This window comes from Siphateles boraxobius, unplaced genomic scaffold (assembly GCF_051911475.1).
Source record: "Siphateles boraxobius isolate OS27281-9 unplaced genomic scaffold, OSU_SipBor_1 16, whole genome shotgun sequence".
NCBI lineage: Eukaryota > Metazoa > Chordata > Actinopteri > Cypriniformes > Leuciscidae > Siphateles > Siphateles boraxobius.
In genome coordinates this window covers 8,838,435-8,863,238 of record NW_027508766.1, presented here as the reverse complement: position 1 = coordinate 8,863,238, position 24,804 = coordinate 8,838,435, and the positions used below count along the sequence as shown (strand labels likewise).

The 24,804-nt window shown below is 40.6% G+C and overlaps 1 protein-coding gene across 1 annotated transcript in view; it reads right to left on the bottom strand.

The window, feature by feature from the left end:
- Nucleotides 1-19,961, bottom strand: part of LOC143739208 (nitric oxide synthase, inducible-like) — a 62,136-nt gene extending 42,175 nt beyond the window's left edge. The window contains exons 1-6 of the mRNA XM_077231519.1: nt 19,836-19,961; nt 19,576-19,639; nt 19,393-19,494; nt 19,007-19,155; nt 18,386-18,548; nt 15,732-15,823 (exon numbers count right to left, since the gene is read on the bottom strand). Of these exons, the coding sequence (XP_077087634.1) occupies nt 15,732-15,823; nt 18,386-18,548; nt 19,007-19,155; nt 19,393-19,494; nt 19,576-19,635 (566 nt within the window). The 5' untranslated portion in view covers nt 19,636-19,639; nt 19,836-19,961. The remainder of the gene's footprint in view (nt 1-15,731; nt 15,824-18,385; nt 18,549-19,006; nt 19,156-19,392; nt 19,495-19,575; nt 19,640-19,835) is intronic.
- Nucleotides 19,962-24,804: the final 4,843 nt, after the last annotated feature.

Genomic DNA, 24,804 nt, shown 5'->3' with positions numbered 1-24,804 from the left:
TGTGATTGAAAAACTCCCTTTCACACTTTGGTGGTGCGTCGCCCAATCGCCCTAATGAATAAACCGCCCCTGCTTAGGATTATTGAGCATACTGTACTAAGCGACATGCTGTGGTAATCAAAGCATTGTTTTAGCCGTGTCTGGTTGCATAGTATCACGATAAATACGGGTGAACCCAAATGGAAACAGGATGTGTAACAAATAGTTTATTTACTAACAAACAGGGAAAACAAAACCCACAAGGGGGCAAAACGTTGTCAAGACACAAAGAGACTAAACTAGATTATGACTAACAATAACTAGACACTACTCTGGAACAGAAAACTCAAAGGATATCACAAGGTCTCAAAACTCACAATGATCACACAGAGGTAAGGATCACAATGAACCGACACAAGACAGTAAACACAAGGAGACTAAGGCTATGTTTACACGGAAACGATCTGAAGAGAAAACGCAAAAGTGGAGTTGCGTTTTCACTTTTTATTCTGCGTTTAGACGAGCGTTATGGTTGGGAAATCTGCGTGTATATGGTGACGCAAAAGTGTGTGAAATTCGATGTAGTATGCACTCCAGGCGGCTAGGTGGCAATGTCAAGCACTGCCACACAACAACACCAAGTCCGCGCGCCTGCGTACAACCTTCCTACTACTTCTCTCCCTAGTAGCGCGAAGTCCAAAGATATGGCGAACCGAACAGCAAAAGGTGACAATTTTGTCTGGACAGACGAGGAGGTGGAGTTATTGCTCCAAACTACTTTAAATTTCAAAGCCACAAAGGCACAACAGGGCGTGGACTGGGAGTCCTGCCAGGCAAAATATACAAACATATGGACTGAATTTCTTCAGCAGTATCCTGTACCTGGAGGGACTTCATATCCACACGAGAAAGATGATATCAGTAAAAGTCAGATAACATCAAAGCTGAAAGCCATCCGGATCAAGTATAGGCAGGCTGTGGATACCCAACGGCGGAGTGGCCATGGGCGAGATATCACTCTATATTTTGATTTATGTAACGAAATATGGGGTGGGTCGCCAGCCACCACAACAATAGAGGCTGGTGTTGAAACATCAGAGGTGAACGACACCGTGGACACTAGTAGTGAGTCAAACGCGAGCATCATATCGCCGGATCTGTCGAACATAGAAGAATCAATTGTCAGCCCCCTTACCTCAGTCCAGAAACAGAGAAATCTACTTCAGGTATGTTTTTGTTCATATATCCTACATACACCATGCCCAGTGGTGTAGTCTACGTGATACGCATGTTACCCACTAAGCGCTAGTATTTCGCTTAAAAATGTCCAATGACATGTGACATCATACTTTCCATTATAATTTTGTCTTTTTTTTATTTTATTATTATTGCTTAGGTTAAATAAAAAGATTTTTCCTAAGTAAATAAAGATAAAATTCTGTACAAATAAATAAACATAAGTGTGTCAGAATGCAGAAAATGAAGTCTTTGATGCAGAAAAATCCCCCACTATGATATTTCCCACCCCATATATAGGCCCATACATGTACAGTATACCCACTACAATACATTGGACTACACCACTGGCCATGCCATACGATTTATCATTGTCAATATCAAAGATATGATTAGCTAATGAATGCTAATACTGTCCCTCTGTTCTTTTCAAGGCGAGGCTCGATGGCCATAGAGGTGAAAGGCTCCAGAAGAAAATTAGAGTGGATCCAATGCAGACTGACCTCGACATTAAGAGGAAGATTGTAGATATCTTGGAGAAGGCTGAAATAAGCAACAGCAATAGGCTGGACACAATTACAGAGACTCAAATTAGAATAAGCCATAGTTTGGATGTCCTTGTGAGACACTTGACATCCCAGCCACAAGCAAACCGTGCCCCACCTGACCACTACATTTCATTTCATTTCATTTCATGCACTACAGCACAGCACAGCTCATGGCCCCCGCACATTCGTACACACCACCACCCATGGGCCCTGCACATTCATACACAGCACAGCCCTTGGCCCCTGCACATTCGTACACACCACCACCCATGGGCCCTGCACATATATACACAACACAGCCCATGGCCCCCTCACATTCACACACACCAGCACCCATGGCCCCTGCACATTCACACACACCAGCACCCATAGGGCCCTGCACATTTGTACAGAACGCCACCAATGGGCCCTGCTCCTCCATCCTCCTATAGTCAATTACTGCTGGGGGAACACTCCGACGAAGAAGAAATTGAACTTGTGTGTCTTTTTAGGAAAACTTTGAGTTCATAGACAAAGTTATATTAAGTTTGTTTACATTTTGTTACACAGTTTTTTTGTGCAGTACCTGCCTACTGTTTAAGCACTTAACTTCATTATTTCTCAACCACTGGGCAGAGGCCCACTAGTGGGCCACAAAGTTAGTTTTGTAAATGTCAGGATAACTGTACAAAAAACAATTCATGTTTACAGTATCAGAGGCATTACTTCTGTTAACAATATTTACCAGGCTCTGTTGTGTTGCAAGTGTGGAGTAAAAAAAAAAGAGACCCCCATACTTTAGTTAATATGGTACTTTATTATTAATTGCATTGTTGTTTTATTGTCTATTGCAATAAAAACAAAGTAAAGAACAAGTTTGCAGCTTGAACAAGCATATGTTGAAACACACCTGAGATTAAACACTGTTCATGTGGACTAATAACTGAAGGAATACAAGTGGCTTGTTAGTTGAATCAAAAAGTCATTTTAACAATGCTGTTCTGTAAATACACAATGGGTATACTGATCTGTATAAAATACAGAGTCCTCATGGGACCCATTGCTCACCTTGCTGTAGAGAATGAATAGCCAGTGGTCAGCTACCCTAGTCATTGTCCACACGTGCAGAGTCTAGTCCATTAACCCTCTGGGGACTAAGCTCTTTTTGGTCCGTTTTCTCTATTTTTACATTTGGGCTTATAAACTATATGTAATGGAGATGGAACACTATGTGTTTGGTATGTATGGATTCAGAAGACCCTAAGCTAACATAAGCACACATGTAATATGTTTATAAAGGAAGTATGAGTGAAAATGTACCATAAATTGATTTGTGGCATTTATTTTTCTGTAAATCATTCATCACACAACAATAGTGAACAGTTTTTGAACAAAAAATATATTTGTCAAAGCCTTTGCTTGACAGACATGTGTAATTGTTAAATAAAATGTGTAAAGAACAATGAAAAATTTAACTTTATTTACAAATAGTCCCGGGCGTTTTTCTTAGGAATGCTTAGAATTTTCTAAGCAATGCTTTCTCCTCGTCACTCTCCAGTAATTGTTCCAGAGCTTGTTCCACCGTAAATCGTTTACTGCGTGCCATCATAAAAGTGCTAAAACAATAAATAATGCTATAATTGTATGTGTGTATATATATATATATTATAATTGTTCTGTCTCTCTCTAATATCTCTGTGCGCTCTCGCTCCGTAAAGCCTTGCTTATACTCGACGCGTCCGTTCGCTTTCTGTCGTCTCTGCCACTCAATGCTGTTTGCGTAATAGTATATAGTACCACCTCTTGCAAGGCTACAGAGTCCTCCGATTTGCTAGAATACGTCATGGTAACCTTCCTCTGATTGGGTAAGAAAAATATTCCTCCATCGGCAATTTTTCCATTGGTTGTTGCTTGTGAATCTGCCAAACAACATCGATTTCATTGGCCTTTGACGAAGTGGTATTGCGCAACAAGGAAAGGTGTATACAAGCCGGGTAAGTTTGTTATCACTGTTTTCAGCGGAATCTGTGGAAGACAGTAAAAAAGACCGCACCTCTCTATCATTAATAGTTTTTAAGATAATTCCACATTTGTAAAAGTATGTCATTTTGGGCGGTACCACCCAATCCGTCCCCAGAGGGTTAAGGGTCAAGGTATTTGGTGAGGGTTCTCCTCACTCTCTTTCCACTTCCCTCATTACAGTCGGTCAGATAGCTGTTGGACTGGGTGGGAGGCTGCAGATCCCTGTCACGCTCTATGGCTTCCTGCTCAACATGTTGATTCACAGTGTCATTACAGACCTCACAGTAGTTGTGGAGGACAAAGCAAGCATAAATAACACTTGGCAGGTCAAGGAGATTTATGTCCATGGGCCGCCTCAGGGCTGCAAACCTGGCCTTTAGACGACCAAATGCACATTCGATCACCATACGGACCTTACACAAACAAAGTCCAAAGTACTGTTCTGATGGGGTACAGCCTCCATTTGAGTACTCTTTCATAAGGTAAGGGAGAAGGGGGTATGCAGGGTCCCCCAAGAGAAAGATAGGTATGGGCTCCTCTCCATCCACTATCTGCCTTTCCAGTGAAGGTATCTTACCAGTCTTGAAGTAGGAGTTCACTTTGGAATTTGCAAAGACACGTGCATCGTGGACACTTCCAGTCCATTTTATGACCACATCCATGAATCTGTAAGGCAAGCAAATAGCACTTTTTAATTCTAAGTGCTTTGCCATTGTATACAATCACAATACATTGAAACATACATATAAATTGCATATAAAAGTGCTTAAACACCTTGATTAGGCCTACCTGTATTTGTGGTCGCACACTGCTTGGACATTCAGGGAAAACTTGCCCTTCCTGTTTATGTAGTCCATGGCGTTGACGGCTGGCTGATAATTTCAATGTGAGTCCCATCTACCGCTCCCAAACATTGTGGCATTCCATGATCCTGCAGAAATCCGGAAACGAGCTCCTCTGCCTCGGGCACAGAAAATGGCAACTGTATGTATTTCGGACCGAGGTGGGCAGTTATGGCTCTGCATGTTTGTCTGATGATGACCGACACAGTGGACCGTGATAAGCTGAAGGCGTTTGCGGTTTTTCTTAGCCGTCCCTCGTCGCTTAAATAATACAACGTGCAAGCTACCTTTTTGAAGACTCCAACAGTGCTCTCATGTTCGTTATTTCACCCGTGATGTAAGGACGAAGTTCTTCACTTAAGCCGACAAGAGAATCTTTGGACATACAGAAGTTTTCACGCCATGCATGGTCATCAACTACTCCTTCAAAAAAGTTGTCCCACCATTTACTGGTTCTCCCAGGTCTCGTCCAAATCCGTCTGGTTTGCCTCCGCCGAATTGGTGCATCAACAATTTGATGGAGGTAATTAATGCGCCTTCTCTGATCAGTAATACTACCCGAGAGTATTTCGTACAACTGCAGAAAAGACTCTTGTATGTTTAGCAGAGCTGCTAGGGCAACTTGAAGGTCCGACGTATGGAAGTAATCTGACATGTTGGTTGTTATTTTCCTGTACTGGTGCATGCCTGTGACGTAAACGCGTACGCGACGAGAGCTGCCGTGAGCAGATTTGCGTTTTTACCGTTTAGACGGGAACGCGACGGCGGATCGTTTTTAAGATTTCCACTCTGGAGGGTGGTTTCACTTTTTTGCGTTTTTAAGCCCCCAAAACGCCGTTGCAGTGTAAACGAAAGGCACATCCGATAAAATATTTTTACGTTTTCACCCGGAATCGTTCTCGTGTAAACGGGGCCTCAATAGGAGAACCAATAAAGGGAACAGGTGATGCTAACTAGACAATCATGACAAACGAGGATAACAAGGAGGCGGGGTAAAGTAACGAGACACACAAGCACATGGCCCAAACCAAAGACCATGTGTTGTACACAAACATGGGTCTGCCATGATCCTGTCTCAGATCCTGTCTCAGAACTAGAGAACTCAAGGACTAGAGGACACAATCATGACACATAGAATAAAGAATGAATTTTTTGTCAATCCAATACTGTAACATGCTGTGTTAAAGTTAGCACATGCTTGTGGCTAAAGCTTATCTAGATTATTGGTAACATATTGTGCAAATAAACATTAGGTATGTTCACCGTAGAGGTCTGTCATTCAACACATACAATATCATAGCTTATGATCCTGTGAATGAGTGTGGAATCAAGGGAGTCGTCATCTTCACCTCCACAACCAATGGAAATCAGTATGACGGGAAATCATTTTCATGAATGAGGAAGCACACTGTATTCATAGCTTAGCTGTGCACTGCATATGACTCAGAGCTACAGGGTGTATGCTTCCCCTGCCAAAAGACACTAGTTTTAGCAATAGTTCTGTGATATACAACATGCTTGTATAGGCAACGGCAGAGGTGGAAAGAGTAATAAAATATTCTACTCAAGTAAAAGTACTACTACTTCAATAAAATTTTACTTAAGTACAAGTAAAATTACCGGTCTAAAAATCTACTCAAGTAAAAGTAAAAAGTAGCTCATTTAAAATGTACTCAAGTAAAAGTTACTGAGTTACTTTTTTAAAAGTAGGGGGTGGGTGAACAGTGGGTGGGGTGGGGAACTCTCCCGTGTAGGGTTGTAATGGTATGAGATTTTTACAGTATGATAATAATAATATAATAATATCCTTTATTTTATAAAGCGCCTTTAAAAGCAGCTTCTCAAAGCGCTGTACACACAATAAACAATTGTTAAAAGCAAAACACATCAACAGGTAAATGCAAGTTTAAAAAAGTATGTCTTAAGTTGACCTTTAAAAGTGGCATAAGTCTGGGCTTCTCTAAGTTCAAGAGGCAGAGAATTCCAAAGGACAGGTGCATAGAAGGAAAAAGCCCTGTCACCCATAGATTTTAAGCGAGTTTTAGGAACCACCAGCATGCTCGATTGTGAGGAGCGCAATCTGCGATTCGGAGTGTAGGGGAGCAACAGTTCAGATAGATAATTTGGAGCCAGGCCGTGCAAGGACTTATATGTAAGCATCATAATCCTAAAATCGACTCGGAAACTAACTGGGAGCCAATGCAAGGATTCCAAAACCGGAGTGATATGGTTGCATATTCTGGACCCAGTTAAGATCCTAGCAGCAGAATTTTGTACACGTTGAAGCTTGTGTAGTGTAGATTTAGAAACTCCGGCTAAAAGAGCGTTACAATAGTCAATACGAGAGACGACGAAGGAATTTATCAGCTTTTCAGCTACAGGAAAAGTTAACATAGGCCGCAATCTAGCGATGTTTCTAAGATGGAAAAAATATGTTTTAACAGTACTATGAATGAAAGAATCAAATGAAAGATTAGCATCAAAAATAACTCCAAGGTTCCTCTTTTTGCTCTGGATACCCAAAACAGAGCCATCAAGATTAAAAGACAGAGAACCAACTTTGGAGGTTTAATGACGAGAACCAATGAGCATAACTTCAGTTTTATCACTGTTCAAACACAGGAAATTATTACTCATCCAGGTTTTTATTTCAGTAATACAACTAGAAAGAAAATCAACGTTGGAGCGCTCATCTGGTTTTGAGTGTATATAAATTTGCGTATCGTCAGCATAGAAATAATGATGTAGGCCGAGCGATCGGGGGAAATCATTCGGCCGTAACGTTATAATCGGGACATACCTTTATCTGCAGGAGGGATGGTGTCCTATGTATCCTCATTTTGCAGCCACTTTGTGTCCACATTTTTTGCAAATTGGATATCTATCCTCGAGGACAACCACACTTTTTTACATCCAAAGTATTTCCATACTGAGGCCATAATTCGCTTCATAAAAATTCGAGGGTGCTTCGCTTCCAGCTTCTGCTGGGTCTGCGTCACCTTTTTTGCGCGTTTGTTCTCCCGCCCTTCAATCAATGCAGAAGTTTCCGGAGTGTGATTTTTTTTTCTCTCCCTTGTATTATTATTTTTTACTCAGTAACGGATATGATTTCAAATGTAGCGAAGTACAATACTTCAAACAAAACGTACTTAAGTAAAAGTAAAATTACAGATTTTAAAAACTACTTAAAAAAGTAGAAGTAGGCTACACAAAAAACGACTCAATTACGTAACGTGAGTAAATGTAGTTCGTTACTTTCCACCTCTGGGCAACGGCAGGTGTTAAATAAGCCCAAATTGAGAAGTTATGTTCACTTTAAAAATGAATACTTCACAGAGCTTTATGTCAAATGCTGGTTAACTAGATTACAGAGGTCTTTGTGTGCCCAGCTTAGAGCTGGGGTGTTGTCCTTGCAGATCGAGGTGGGGCGCTATAAAGGTGTCCCAGAAGAGGATAGATTATTTGTTCCCTTTCGAACGGTCACTTCGTATTGCGTAGCTATACGCAGTGGGGAAACTCCTTTTCCTCGATTTACTGAAGCCTTTATGTAAAGCGCATTTGCAGCTGCACAGCTAGAACATGAGCGTCTGGCTCGCTCATAGGCTGCGCTGCGGCAACTGCACATCCAATGGCGCGGGCGCCTCTGACGTGCGACCAATGAGATCACTCTGCGTCATACACATCAGAGCCCGCCAAGGGGGAAGCCCGAATTCGCCATTATAGCAGATTTTACTCCTTCAGCGACAAACTTCACGTCTCTGACCATTTATTGAGCCTTCGCCGTCGAACAAGCCTTCAGCCTGAGCGAGCTACAGTTCAGCAGACTACACATCTCAACCGTGTCTCTCCTGATGCCGTCTCCTGTGGCTATCCGGCGATATCCTTTTCAACATCTGTTTATTATGTGTTTATATCTGTATCAGCGTTGTTCCATATGCCTCGTGTTAAGTGAGGCCTACGAACACGCGAGCTGCATTTCATGCCTGGGACTCTACCACGCAGAGAATGCACTCTCTGTCGGCGCGTGCATGCCTATCTCCGTGCTGCGAACTCGGCTAACGTTAACTCTCTCTCGAGACGGCGGCGCCGCGTCACCCGCGCTTCCTTCTCCGGCCCTACTTCAGCCGAGGAAGAAGAAGTGCCGCAGCCAACGGCATCCAGAGAGCACGGACGTTTGTGAATGCACGCCGGCCACGTCCCCGCGTGCTTCACTCACTCCAGCTCAGTCATCTTCGGTCCCGTTCGAGGGGGTCAAGCCCTAGCCACACGGGTTATAGCCTAGTAAGCTATCCCCGATGTGTCGAGTTGGGTTATGAACACTATAAAGCGAGGCTACTCGCTCCGATTTGCTCGCGGACCCCCAAAGTTTCAGGCGTTTCTCGAGACTTCGGTGAGAAGCAACGTGGGTCACATGCTTCGCACCGATGTACAGAATTCATTAGCAAAAGGGGCGATAGAATTAGTCCCCCCTGTGCCAAAACATACGGGTTTTTACAGCCGTTATTTTCTAATTCCGAAAAATGACGGCGGCCTCAGACCCACTCTATCTGAGTCATTTGAACAAAGCTCTCATGAGACGGCCGTTCAAAATGTTAGCTATCAGTTTCACAAGCACAACACATGGGTTCACGGTCCCCCTTTATCAGGCGGCCCCTCCCCCGTTGTAACACTGACTTCCCCACACGCAAATGCTTGTACAGTCAGTCCAATACTCAAAGTGTGCACAAATCACAATATATGGGTTCACTGGCCCCCTTCACTAGGCGGCCCCTCCCCTGTTGTAACACTGACTTCCCCACACGCAAATGCTTGTGCAGTCAGTCCAACATTCAATGTGTGCACAAATCACAATATATGGGTTCACGGTCCCCCTTCACTAGGCGGCCCCTCCCCCGTTGTAACACTGACTTCCCCACACGCAAATGCTTGTACAGTCAGTCCAATACTCAATGTGTGCACAAATCACAATATAAGGGTATCAGGTCCCCCTACGTTAGGCGACCAGCGCCAATCAGTGTGTCAAGCCCTAGCCACACGGTTTCTAGCCTGGCAAGCTATCCCCGATGTGTCGAGTTGGGTCATAAACACTATAAAGCGAGGTTACTCGCTCCAATTCGCTCGCAGACCCCCGAAATTTTCAGGCGGTTCTCGAGACTTCGGTGAGAAGCAGCGTGGGTCACGTGCTTCGCACCGAAGTACAAAATCTATTAGCAAAAGGGGTGATAGAATTAGTCCCCCCCGTGCTAAAAAATATGGGTTTTTACAGCCGCTATTTTCTGATTCCGAAAAAAGACGGCGGTCTCAGACCCATTCTAGATTTGAGACATTTGAACAAAGCTCTCATGAGACGGCCATTCAAATTGTTAACTATAAAACATATCCTCGCGCAAGTGCGCCCGGGGGATTGGTTTGTCACAATGGATCTGAAAGATGCTTACTTTCACATTCAAATAAATCCTCGTCACAGGCCATTCTTGAGATTCACCTTCGAGGGCCGGGCTTATCAATACACCGTTCTGCCGTTCGGTCTATCGTTGGCACCCCGTACATTCATGAAGTGTGTGGATGCAGCGCTTTCTCCTCTGAGATTTCAGGGAGTGCGCGTGTTAAATTATCTCGACGACTGGCTGGTGCGGGCATAGTCGAGAATCGAGCTATTAGCTCACAGGGATTTGATTCTCGGCCATCTAAAATGCCTGGGTTTCACAATCAATGTTTCAAAAAGCAAACTAACCCCCAGCCAGAGCATGATCTTTCTGGGCACAGTTTTAGACTCGAGCTATGACAGCGCGACTCACACAGAGCGCGCGCTCTCTGTGCGAGCGCATGCAGGTACTTTCAGATTGCGCGAGCGCGCGCCACTGAAGAAATTTCAGAAACTGCTTGGTCTCATGGCAGCAGCATCGCCAGTACTCCGCATGGGATTACTGCTCATGCGCCCGATGCAGCATTGGCTGAAACGCCGTGTGCCAACTCATGCATGGCAGTCAGGCAGCTTGCGCGTTATGGTGAATCACGGTTGTTTAAGAACATTGTGGCATCCGAGACCCGATTTATGGGCCCTCCATGTTTGGCCCCTCAACGGGTACCCAAGGACCTTCCTGAGAAGGTTTTAAGCACTATATCTGAAGCCAGGGTCCCGTATGTATGCCTGTATGCTTCAAAATGGTCAGGTTTTTCCAGCTGGTGCTCAAAAAATCAGGCTGACCCAGAGTCATGTGTGATATCTGTGGTTCGCTCATTCTTACAGGAGCTGCCTGACGCGGGTTGTTCCCCGTCCACGCTCAAAGTGTATGTGGCAGCCATAGCAGCACATCATGTTCTGACGGCTGGCCAGTCACTGGGAAGAAACGACCTGGTCGTAAGATTAGTGAAAAGTGCGAGGAGAATGAACCCCTCCAGACCTCCGTCTGTGCCGCCTTGGGACCTCTCCACGGTACTGGGGGCTCTGAAAGGTCCGCCTTTCGAACCGCTCCAATCGGTTGATCTAAAAACCCTCTCGCTGAGGGTTTACATTTATTTACATTTAAAACACATTTATGAGTTTCTATAATAGGGAAGTGCCTTCCCTGCAAGCGAAGGTGCTTTCGGTATGATTAAGACCCGTCGGTGGCTGGTCTTGTCATATATTACTGTGCACTATCACATTCACATATATATATATAAAACCGCTGCTGGCCGGTTGTATTCATGCATAAACCCGCTGTTGCCGGTTATATTACATATATATAAAACCCGCTTTTGGCCGGTTATATGACATATATAAAACCCCCTTTTGCCGGTTATATTCCATACATATATAAAACCCGCTTTGGCCGGTTATAATTTCATATATAAACCCACTTGACTGGCTATATGTTCATATACTAATAACCCCGACAGTGTCTGGGTTCATTGGTGTAGTATGTTAGGTTATTTCTAACTGATGTGTACTATTTTAGACCTGACGGTGTCTGGTCTATTTATACATAATTATGCGGTTATGGCTTGTTCTGTATGCTCAGGGGCCTGAGTTGCAGTGGCAGCCAGTTACTCAGTGCGGCGTTTTGCATGACGTCCCCACTGCGTATAGCTACGCAATACGAAGTGACCGTTCGAAAGGGAACTACTCGGTTACTCACGTAACCTCAGTTCCCTGAGTTAGGGAACGAGTATTGCGTAGCCAGCCGCACTATAGTAGCATCGCAAGTTGTTGCTTCAGTCGTTAAACCTGCTATTAAACCTGGCGAATTCGGGGACTATTATAGACTGAGGTCACGCCCCCTTGGCGGGCTCTGACGTGTATGACGCAGAGTGATCTCATTGGTCGCGTCAGAGGCGCCCGCGCCATTGGATGTGCAGTTGCCGCAGCGCAGCCTATGAGCGAGCCAGGCGCTCATGTTCTAGCTGTGCAGCTGCAAATGCGCTTTACATAAAGGCTTCAGTAAATCGAGGAAAAGGAGTTTCCCCACTGCGTATAGCTACGCAATACTCGTTCCCTAACTCAGGGAACTGACGTTACGTGAGTAACCGAGTAGTTTTGTGTGATTTAATGGTTGTTGAGGATGAATGGCATTTTTTGTTTTTTTGTCCTTTATATCATGAATTCAGAATGGGTATGTTTGAGAGAATTCAATATAAAAAGCCTGATTTCTTTTGGATGACGGATGGGGATATGTTGAATTGGCTCTTTGAAAATGAAATCTATAATCTGGCTAGATATGTGGAAAAGGCGTGGAAACTTAGGCAAAGGAATTTATATCCTGACTTAAATTGATGGTGTCTTGTCTTGTTTTGTTTGTTTATATTGTGAAAATGATGGTAATGTATCTTTTATGATGGTCATCTTCCTATGTGTTTTATATGATGGTCATCTTTTTGTATTATGTTTGTTTTATGTCATTAGTGTCTTTTAAACCTATTTGGGCTGGGCATGTAAGTGCAAGACACTAATAAATAAAATAATAAATAAAAAAATAAAAAAAATAACTTAACATCAGGACGTATTACCTATTCTATCAGCATCAGTCGTGTTGGGGGGTAGTGTGTAAAAAAAAAAAGCATCCATATTTTCGCTGTCAGTTTGGGTTTGGGGGATATTGGCATATGGTTTTGTTTTGGTTTATTGCTGCTCTCCCTGCTCTTATCCATTCTAGGCTGCATGAATGCACAGGGAGTTCTTGCCCAGAACAGAACCATACCGCCAATCCTAACTGTATGCTAATTGTCAATCGTATTTGACGATAGTGGTCCTGACAGAAATTAAGTGTAGCGTCAGTTCTGGAAGGTAACATTAATCAAGCTCGCATCAGCTGACTTAGCTGATACACCTATAGGAATACGACGCCTATCACAGCAATCATATATAAGCTCCTTCAGTATTATCAGCCGCAGCTATCGCGTTTCTCAGCTAAATAACCCTCCTCCATCCCCAGTCATCCTGTCATCCAGTCAGTATGGTATTCTGATTTCCCTGAATCCAGAATAAATTCTCAAATTATGTTGTACTTTAAAATTTTGAATTAATGAATATCTGCAATATAGGCTATTCATGTTGGTTCTGTTCTGTTTACCCTAAGTGTACGTTCACACCGCCGCCGACTTGAGCGTCAAAGAAGCTCTGGCCGCTCTGTCAAGGACGCTTGTCAAAAAGCACGGGGAAGCTCGTTGACGCTTTGGACGCTCTGACGTAGCAGGGAGAAGAGAAGTGTCACAACATGTATAACATTTATAACAAATGTAATAAACAGAAAAAACAAGCAATACATTGAAGAAACCTTTTATAATGACAGCATTTTTATAACTGTTTTGGTCACATTGGTCGGGAAAAAAAATAATAATTAGCTATTATTATTATTATTATTTGCATTAGGCTATTATTTGCATTAGTGCAATTGGTCAAATCGTTGTCACCGTGTGCAAATGAATTGCATTCCCATGCCTCGTTCTTTTGTAACTGGTCCCTGTAAGCAAACAACGTCATATCATATATGATAGGAAACCCAGCAACAGCGATTATCAGCTTCTCCTCCATTTTCTCGGAACTAATGTTTTGGTAGGAACGAAAGTTCACATCGTATGTTTTTCCGGAATCAGCCAGAGTGAAGGACGTCTTTATTCTGATTGGTTTCTGGCGTTTTGCCGCTGCTTGCCGCTGAACCGGGTCATAGCTCATTACCATAAAGTTGAGCTTCTTTCAACTTTCTGATTGACGCTCAAAACGCCCAAAACGCGACGGCGATGGATTTGACGCTCCTTGCAGCTGAGAGAAGCCAGCTTCCATTGAAAATGAATGACTTCCGGCCGCTTTGGAAGCTCAAGTCGGCGGCGGTGGGAACGCACCTTAAGGATAAGAAGAGTTCCTAGTCAGAGTCAGAGTCAGAGTCTAAATCAAAACCCAGTTTCAGAGTTTTCACATCATCCGACGTTTTTAAAATGACATTGTGTAATACAATAAAGTCGTACAAGCTGTTTAAGTTGGATAAAAACAACAGATGTTCCCACATTAAGTGCATTTTTAGATTGACAAAACATTTCGACTTAGTTAATTTATATGTGAAGGATTAAATAAAGACTTATTTCCATTTCTATTAATATGCTAAAATTTCCCCATTAATATGTTACCTAGGTTGTTTATATTTTGTGGTTTCTTTATTGCAATCATTATTTGCTTTTGTATTTTCAAGAATTTATGTTTTACGCGAGCATACTGGCATGATTTTTTGTTTTAAATTTTACTCTATATTTAGTGAAAAAAATTATTTAGGTATTTATTACTGTGTAGTTGTGTTTTTTACTGTGTAGCTGTGTAGTTGTGCACAGTTGCATTTACCTGTAAACTGTGCAAGTGGACAGATTTCTGTTGAGGATTGGAGAGCGCACAGAATACCGGATGCATACAATAGCTCTATCAATAAGCTTTTCACACCAACAACCCTGGCTTAACATTTTCATGAACTTTTTTCTCAAAGAGAAAGAAAATACATTTCATTTTTTTGTTATCGACAACGTGAAGTGCATTATATCAGCGTTTCCTGGACTTGGGTTCCGATGTAACTACTGGGGGTTTGCGAGTTTAATGAAAAGCTATTAAGTAATTAAATCATAGGCTACAAATTTAAAAATAAAAACAATCAAAATAAAACACTTACTACAAAAGATATAAAAAATATATATATTGTATTTGTTTAGCTGTATGTTGATCATCAACCAACATCAGAGAACTTAATTGTATTATTATTATTATTATTATTATTATTATTATTATTATTATTATTGACTTAATCAAGTGATCAGATGCTATGTGGGTCTCAGTTTTCAGTGATAGGCACATTAATGGCTGGTCTGTATGTGCGATTTCACAAACCTGGAAGACTCTCTGAATGTATATAAGGGGTAGGCTTTTTTTTTAGAATGGACAAAATGTACTGCCATTGTGTCACATTCCCCACCTAGTTGTCTTCGTATTTGTCTTTATTCACTGTCATCATCACTGTCTAGCGTCTATCCCTGTCTGCACTACAACTCCCAACATCCTCCTCGGTCCACACCTGCACCCCATTCCCCATCACCGACACCTGCAACCAATTATCATCTGTGTCACCAGGGTTCTGTTAATCTGTGTTCATCAGTCTATGTATTTAAGTTCCTCTGTGTTCTATGTTCGGTGTCTGTTATTGTTTGTGTTTAGCCCACATGTTGGTGCCACACATACTGTTTCGCATTGTTGGCTTCTTTTATATATTGTAAATAAACTTTGTTATCCTTGTCTTCTGTGGATATCTATGTTACGCATTGTTAGAATAACATGTAATTAATAAAAAAGTACTTGTATTCTGATCGTGAGTATTTTAAAAGTATTTAATTTTTGGAATCGAATTGAGTAATCTAGATTACATGTAGCTAATGAGTTACTACCCAGCTAAGCCTATTATATTTTTACCTATATTGTATCAAAAACATCAATGCAATGTTCTAAAAACCTTAAATTGATTTGCAACATTTTTTAATTTTTCCTTCCTTCCTTGCTTCCTTCCTTCCTTCCTTCATTCATTCATTCCGTCCTGATGTTTTACTTGCATTGCAAGATTTCTGCCTTGGAAAATATGATGATAATGACGTATTGCAATAAATACATTAAACTCACCTCAAGTTTCCTCCATTGGTGGCATAATTAAGATGAGTACACAAGGCATGAAACATGTCCTCGGCGGTCTTGCATTCACGTGCATCGAAAAGCTGCAGAAGAGATGTAGGCTATATTAGTATAAAAGTACAACATAGCTTTGAAATTGCTAGCTACGATCTATGAAGTGTTGTTTTTAGCGGCCTGTTTTAATGTAAGTTTTAGTCTAGTCTTTGTGTCAAGCTGTCATTTTAGTTTGTATTAGTTTTAGTCACGTTCATACTCTTTTTAGTCTAGTCTAGTTTTAGTTAATGAAAGACATAGTCTAGTTCTAGTCAATGAAAATTGTATTTTAGTCTCTTTTTAGTAATGCAATTCTATTTAACCCAGTCAATTTAGTACAAATAGCCTACCTAGTAGTAGCCTAGACGAAACCAAAATTTTATTTTAGCCAAACCCATTTCAAACAATATTATCTTATTATAGTTATCTTATTATATTATTGTTACCTTATAGACTCAAGAATACATCCATTCCAGACACAGAAGACGCTCTGATTTGAATTTAGAACATATTTATTTTACCAACCAAACATGTTAGAAGTAGCCTACACATGAAATGAAAGTTTTTCCAGATGTAATTTCTTTTTTTCCCAAAGACGAATCCCTTTCTTTGTGTCAGACTTAACTTTGTTTGTTGTCGTTTATGCTAACGCCTGTTTCACACATGTTTGCAGTGCATATGTGGTGGGTATTCTTCACCGCACCCATGTTAATAGGTTAGAGCGCTCACACCGCACGCGGATGCGGTCCGGCATTGCGCTCCAGGAGTGTGCGTGCATAACAGCAGAGCAGAGATCTACACAGTACCTCAACAACGCGACATAATGGATGTAGGCTAAAAATATTGATTTGAAATAAAAATAGAGAATACATTTTGTGATTGTGGTACAGTCGTAGATCAGTTGCTTACTGCAAATGCAGCACATGTGGAAGCACAATAGCGAGTGCCGCTCCTGCATACACACCGCAACACGCACCGCATACGCACTACACTACAGCAATATTTTAAAATTTATACGATGTTTAATAGGGAGCCAATGCAGTGTTGACAGAACCGGGCTAATATGGTCATACTTCCAGAACCAGGAAGTATGACCATATTAGCCCGGTTCTGTCAACACTGCATTGGCTCCCTATTAAAAATCGTATAAATTTTAAAATATTGCTGATTACTTACAAAGCACTAAATGGTTTAGCTCCACAGTACTTGAGCGAGCTCTTAACGCGTTATAGTCCTTCACGTCTATTGCGATCTCAAAATTCTGGCCAGTTGATAATACCTAGAATATCAAAATCAACTGCTGGCGCTAGATCCTTTTCCTATTTAGCACCAAAACTTTGGAACAATCTTCCTAACATTGTCCAGGAAGCAGACACAGTCTGTCAGTTCAAATCTAGACTAAAAACACATCTCTTTGGCTTAGCATACACATAACACATTATAGATTGCTATAATTCAATGTTAGGCTGCATAGTTTAGATCAGCCGGAACCGGGAACACTTCCCATAAATCCTGATGTACTTTTTACATCATAAGAAGGATGGCGTCTACGCTAATATTAGTCTCTCTGTTTATCCCGAGGTTTGCCGCAGTCCGCCGGATCCAGGCCGTATCCGGATCTGATGAAGGACCAGCACATGGACACGACGACAACGCATCCCTGAAGTGCCAGCCTCATCAACACTGTGAAGGCCTCATGGACACCTCAACAAACTTGTCTCCATACCGGCGTGATGACTCCGACCACTAACCAGATGAACTGGATAAATATTGTGAAAGTTCTGATCCCATCTGACTTCTGACCTATAATGCTGCCTAAATCATAATCATACACTGTTTGTTTGTTGGCCAAGGGAGGACTGGCCCCCTGACTGAGCCTGGGTTCTCCCAAGGTTTTTTTCTCCATTCTGTCACCTGATGGAGTTTTGGTTCCTTGCCACTGTCGCATTTTTTTCGCCTTCATTCGCGATTGGCTTTTGGCTTGCTTAGTTGGGGACTTTTAACATTTAATTTTGAATTTAACAATACTATTACAACTTTAATTTCCTGTTATCTCTGTAAACCTGCTTTGAAACAATTTGTAATGTAAAAGCGCTATATAAATAAAGGTGACTTGACTTGACTTGACTACACACAGAGTATGTGTGAAACAGGCGTAACTCACGCAGCTGAATCTTCTATCTAAATAATGCCGCAAGTGGGGCTTGTGGATGTGAAGTCGCCTGCGTCTAGGCAAAGCGATCTGATGCAGCCCCTGAAGTGACACAGGCAACAGAAATGCTGCATAATAATAATAATAATAATAACGCAAGAAAACGAGACGAAATAACGTTAAATAACATTTCGTCTCGTCTCGTTTTGGTCAACGAAAATGAAGAGACATTTTAGCATAGTTTTTATTTTGTAAACCACATTTACTCTCATTTTTATTCGTCAACAATATTGCATTATTTAATTATAGTCATCGTCACATGACCAGCATTTACGTTGCGTCTCGTCTCGTTTTCGTCACGTGATAAAGGTTCGTTGACGACGATATTTAGTCATAATTTTCGTTGACGAAAGCAACACTAGATCTATGTAGAAAAAAAATAGAAAAAAAAAACTCAAACCTGTAAATTAGTCCACTGGATCCTGCCAATGCACCGTGGCGCATTTCTCCATGCCTGTTTGGCCCCAAAAGCGAGTTCATCTGTAGTGAGCGAGTAGGACCCGGTCAGGGTGATCTCCAGTGTGACAGTTTCAATCCGAGCCTGGTGCTCCGTTGGATTGGGACTGCACAAAAGGTAAGAATGAGTTATTCACCTTGTATAGTAAACCGACTGCTACATTTCCATTGCTGTTTGTCAAGTTGAAAGAATTACTATTTTCCGTAACCTAATAACAAAATAAACAAAAATCTATTATTCTACTTTTGAAACCTCACTCCTCTCACATAAGGAAAGTCTTTCAGAGTAAAAATGAAAGTAAGGCAGTTGACAGGATCTCCAGACCTCTCCAACCAATCACATCTCAATACACATGCATGATTACATTAGCCTATCAGAATTGTTTAGCAATTTCAGGCTGGTTGCATAGAGGGTCCTCCTACTTATGGTATAAATTGAGTGTTGAATTTTAAGGCTGGCCCACAATATTATTCATGAATGTATTAGAATACTTGTCTGTAATGCTTATATTAAAAGTTAAATAATATATATATAATTTTTTATTAGATAATACATTGCTCCTACATTTTGAATGATTTGTAGTACTGGTTGATGAAATCCACTGCCTGTGTGAGGATGTCATCTGAGGAAGGTGTGATTTTGGAATGACCGCGTATCAGAGATTTGGGATTCATTATGGAGCCCTCGCAGGTTTTTGAATTGCAGGGTATATTCTGGGGAGGGGGAGGGGGGGGGGGTGGATTATTTGAATTTGAAATTTTACAAAATAATTTCATTCACAACCTCAAAACCTCATTACCATTTTGATTTGTATTAACTTCTGCATAACATCCACATAATATTATTGTGTTAATTTAAAGAAAATTGTTCAAACTCCTCATCAATCCTTCATAGCTACACCACAAATCTGCTGTAAACATGAAGTTATTTTGATTACAATTTTAAGATACCTTTGCTGCTCTGTGATGCAGTTTATCTTGGTGGGTTGAGCCATCCTTATAGTTTCGCAAATGAACAGCGAATGGGCATCGAACTGGGCGATCGACTGATAACTGTTAGTGTGAAAAAATTTACATATTATTCAAACAGAAGACACAATAAATATTTTGTGAAATATGAGATGCGTTACTAACCTTAGACTGCACAGTCGGATTGTCTTTTACAATGGTTGTGGTTTGGACTTGTTTTCCCATCCTGCTGAAAATATTATTGCAGCCAAATCTTAATAATGTCTATGAGTTTTACTGAATAATTTTCAGTTACAGTGTTGCTATCACCGGACATCAAAAAAGATGCAGAATACTTATGTCAAGGAGGAAAGACACAGTGAATACAAGTTAATGAAAGTTGTCATTAAATTAATGAAAGAAAGAAACACAAATGGAGTATTTACCTTTTTCAAGTGTAAGGTTAGGGTACCTAAACAGCAGTAGTAATCTGTTTCACATTCTGGTCTTCTGTTTTAACATCCTATTATATAGTCCAGTTAAGGATGTCACTCTGGGCGGATCCTTGCCTCCCATGACTGTAGGGTGTGAGCTGTAAAGGTGACCGTAATTTCACCAAGTACAACATGTTCCTGGATCAACATCTTTGTTGATCCTACAACAACATTTAAAACATTTAATCAACCTATCAGATTCCTAAGGACAAGTTTACAGTTTATGTCAAATTTAGGCCTACAACCAGGGTGAGTTTTTTTATTTTTTTTATTCACCTACTATTTACCTCTGATTATGAGTTATAGGTAGTTTTATGTCTAGAACTAGGGATAGGCTTAAGACAACATTTTTGGACAGGAATGTAGTTCCTGTCCTACTTGGAACCTGTAACAATCAAAATCACCTGTAACTGCATTCCTTAATGTGAAAAGGGAAGGACCACACAAAGTTAAAAAACTTCCGTGATGGAAAGCACCATATTTTAATTAAGATTGCTTTACTTTTTCCTCTGTAATATAAATAGTACATGATCATTATTCCTAACCAAGTTGCCCAATTATACCTCTGCTTTAAAACCCCAAAAATTGGTGACTATGTAAAAAAAAAATGTATATATATATATGAATCATAGGATTTTTCTACAGATTTCCAGGTTTGCAGCAACATAAAACCTTTTACTGGAAAATAAACATATTAGAAATTAAATTGAATATAAACAGGCAGAAATGAAAATATTATGATGTGACTGTGACAATTACAGGACATTGTGGAATAATAGAAATGTATGTAATATGTAGTTATGCAATGTTCAGTTTCGCAGTGCCATTCCCAGTTTTCAAAAGAAAACCGATGACGTTTGTCCATTAGTCAACTACCATCTGACAAAGATTTCTGATGTTTCCGCAATCTAATCTGTTTATCACCAATCTTGAAGCTCCCTCCCTAACTTCAGATTGGAACACCTGGTTCCATTCACGCCCGCAGACTGATAGACAATAGTTCTTTAAATAGACATGCCCCATTTCATGCTGATCAATTATGTAACTTATTTACAAGTAATCTTTCTCCTTTATTCTGCCTGGCAAAATAAATGTTAATTCTGGATTTGTTGTTTATATGTCTAGTAGATTAAAGTGAAGTCTGGTGTTACCACAAACATTGTGTCCATGAAATACTGAAAGCTCATAAAGGAAAGGAATATGGGGCACATCATCTGGGACCTTTTGATAACTGTCTATCACTGACTTAGCAAGTTGTATGAACGTGACTAAACTATACACTTTTTGTTATGGTTAAAGGTTAACCCTGCATCCTCTGTCTAGGATCAGAATTGGCGATTTTGTGTCTGCGAGGTCACAGCAAATTCCGGGCTCGGAGCCCTCCATTCGGACAGCGCACCAAATACGCATAGTCTTTCCTATGTACCTGATTATTTGTAAATGTGAACTTGCGAACCTAAACAAAAGCTTTTGAAATGGCTTGACATATAAACCAATAAGTAATGTAGCTCTGAAATCAATCATATGTCACTGCAAATAGTCATTAAAGATAACTAAAACATGAAGGTCACTGCTGAAAGCAATTTTTGTCTTAGTAAAACTATATAATTAAAAACCATGGGCTCATGTCCAGTATTTCATGTGTGTATTTTTCATTTGTCATTTGCACTTTGCAGACAGTCCCTTCTGGCTTGTCTCTCAGCCCCCTGCTCATATAGATCCATGTATATTATAAAGCACGTTTTGAGGAAAAATTTGGTTGTAGCTCGTTGTCTATGTTACTATGATTGTAAATAGGTGCCGTTTGTGTTTTAAGAACGTTTATCTCACGAGTCATTGAACGGGGATGTTCAAATCTGTGAATATATTGCCAACTTTACTGAACTCCTTGAACTAAGCACTCACAGACCACATTTCTTTATATTTGAGTCCAAATTCAAACTCTATGAACCACTCCACTGTTAACGTAGGGAGCTGTCTGAAACATTGCTAGCAGGACATTAAACATGAAGTGTTTGTCCAAGCTCACAACAGGTGCGAGGGAAGACAAAAGTTTTGAAAAATATTTTTTTCTCCCATCCCAAATTATTTCCAACACCACATCCCCTTAGGTGCTCCATAGTTGTAACGGTCACCAGCTGGAGTGCCCTTGAGAGCCATCAGAGGGCTCTCCACATCAGACTATTGTCATTCCCTCACAAACTACATCTCCCATAATTATCTGCCTGGACTCATCAGCACTCATCACATCGACCTGTATGTCATTACCTTGTTTAGCTTCATGGTTTTCTCATTCATTATCTGCAAAGTCTTGTTTAGTGTTACGCAGCAGTTCCGAGCATTCTCCTTGGTTTTGGATTTCTTGCCTGTTCCGTGGATTACCCTGTTCAATAAATACTGCATTTGGATCCTCAACCTTCTTGTCTTGGAGCAATTCGTGACAATAGTATTACAATGTAAAGAAATTCAGTTTAAATTCCAAGCGCACTGTCTCTTTTTTTTTCTTGGGCATGAGCGATGCTTCGTTCAAAAATAAATCACTCTTTTGAGTCAATTCTGTTAAAAGACTTCATCAAACAAGTTGGCAAAACTGTCTAAATTGGTTCGTAAATCAGTTTGAATTATTCGTTCAGTTCCCTGCATGCACTGAATATTCTGCGGTTTCTCACTCTGAGTCATAACAGGAAATTTAAGCTTTGAAAGAAATGTGGCCGTAGACCTATACAGTCAATTAAAAGCAAATCTGCAAAAGCATCCTATTGTTTGCCAGCGATGAAAATCCTAGTTCCTAATCCTAGTATTAGTTGAACATCTGCATGCTGTCTGTGAAACGAGCTACATTCAATTTCATTTCATACAGGTAATACATTTTTCAGACATATACCTTAATTTATACATTAAATAAGCTACCATTGTTCACAGAGTATGAAATGAACACCTGCCATCCTGCGGTAATTTGTGAGTATTGCACAGTGGCGGCGACCTGCTCATCTTAAAAACGAAGAGGTCGCCGCTACTGTTCGTCTTGAAAACAAACCACTTTGCTTAGATATAGTTAATCAGTTTACACTCACCTGCAGAGTATATGATTACATTTTGGAGAACAGATGGAAGAAGATCCGACAAGGTGCATTTGATGCTTTGTTTGGGTTCAGATGTTCAGTAGCGGTAATAAGCACGAGCACATGTGAAGAGTTTTAACTCTTTTTTCTCCTTTTCAGTAGTTCTCTTTACATGCATTTTTTTGAACGCAAAACTCTGCAGATTCAAATTATTTTGACATTGTCTACTAATCTAGTACAAGTTATTATTATACAAACCAAAGGACATGCAATGATTTTCGGGCTACAGATGCCAGAAATATTGCTTGTCTGTTCTGTGTTTGTTGCAAAGATAGCCTATCGAGTTATGTAGTAACTATAATCATAGTTTATAGTAATAATCATTTAAATTAAATGCCTATTAAAATTAAATATCTAATAATAACGTTATTGAACACTGTATATATGCCTATATATGATCTGAAGTAATTAGTAACTAGTTTTTAGCAGTTTATTACGTGATGCACTAACCGTTCCACTCACATCGGTGTGATCGTACGCTCCAGGGACCAGACAGCCAAGGCTGATCAAACCGGTTTGATCGTACGTGCGAAATTCAGTGATTCCTCTCCTTTCCACTAGAGGGGTACCACTGACGTCATGGGGTCCCTATGGAAAGCGCCATAGCCACTGAACTGTGTTACGAGTGTTGGAGACACCGATGCTGGCAAGCTGCTGTGTGCCCTTTTGGTAAACTCACAAGCCATCTGCTCACACACATGAACACGCAGCCAATGAGGACACTCATAAGCCACGTGTTCACACAAAACATGACAACATGAAAGCCCACAGCTAGTGTTAAACACAAGCTGTGTGCTATACAGTACACGACAAAACAGGATTGTCAGGGCTCTGTCACAAAACTAAGTAGTCATTGCTTTGTTATGATAAAGAATGTCCGGAAAAATTAATTTCAATGATGTCATTCGGAGTAACCAATATAAAGGCACAATTTTGGATAAAGTAATGCGGTCAATATCATGTGACAGGATGTGATATCATTCAGACATCTGCAAAGGACCGCATGGTCGTGAAGCAAAGTAAGTAATTCACTCGTAACTATTTGAAAAATTCATGTTTTCACTTGCTTATACGCATGTCCCGAAATATAATGTAATTTGGTGCAACCGCCATAAAACATGGAAAATGTTGTAATATTTTAAAAACTTGTACTAAATATAAAATGTCTGATTGTCTTTTTTGCTAGCTAGCTAACTTGCTAGCTAGCTAGATATCAGCCTGTTTGCATTGTTTGAAAATATTGTCATTCGGTAATAACGAAAATTTTGTTATACTGAATGACCTACTGGTTGTACCAAATTGCAGCAATGTATGTAGGTCAGATTTGTACATATCTGGAATAAATAAATACGACATTTTATTAATGAGAAATGTGCAGAGTATATTATTACATCATTTTGACTGAATTTTACTTTTGCAGATGCCTTTATCAAATATGGAAAAAAGGAGCTTGCTACTGTCAGGGTTTCAGGTAGGTGGAAGTAGCAAGGACTCAAGTGCAGGACAATGGGTTTTTAATGATAATAAAATAAAACAAAATACAAACAAAAACTACCCCGAGGGGGAAAACAATACAGACTTGACTTGACAGCAGGGAGACACACAGTGTAGATACGACGACGAACCAGCACAGGACTGAAAACACAAGGAGAATAAATAGGGAGAGCAAACAAAGGGTAACGAGGGAGGAAAGGTGGGGTAAATTAATCAATAATCAGGTAACAAGATGGGAGGGGCTAGACAATCGACAGGAGAGCACATGGAAACACATGACGTGCTCACACCAAACATGACAAAAA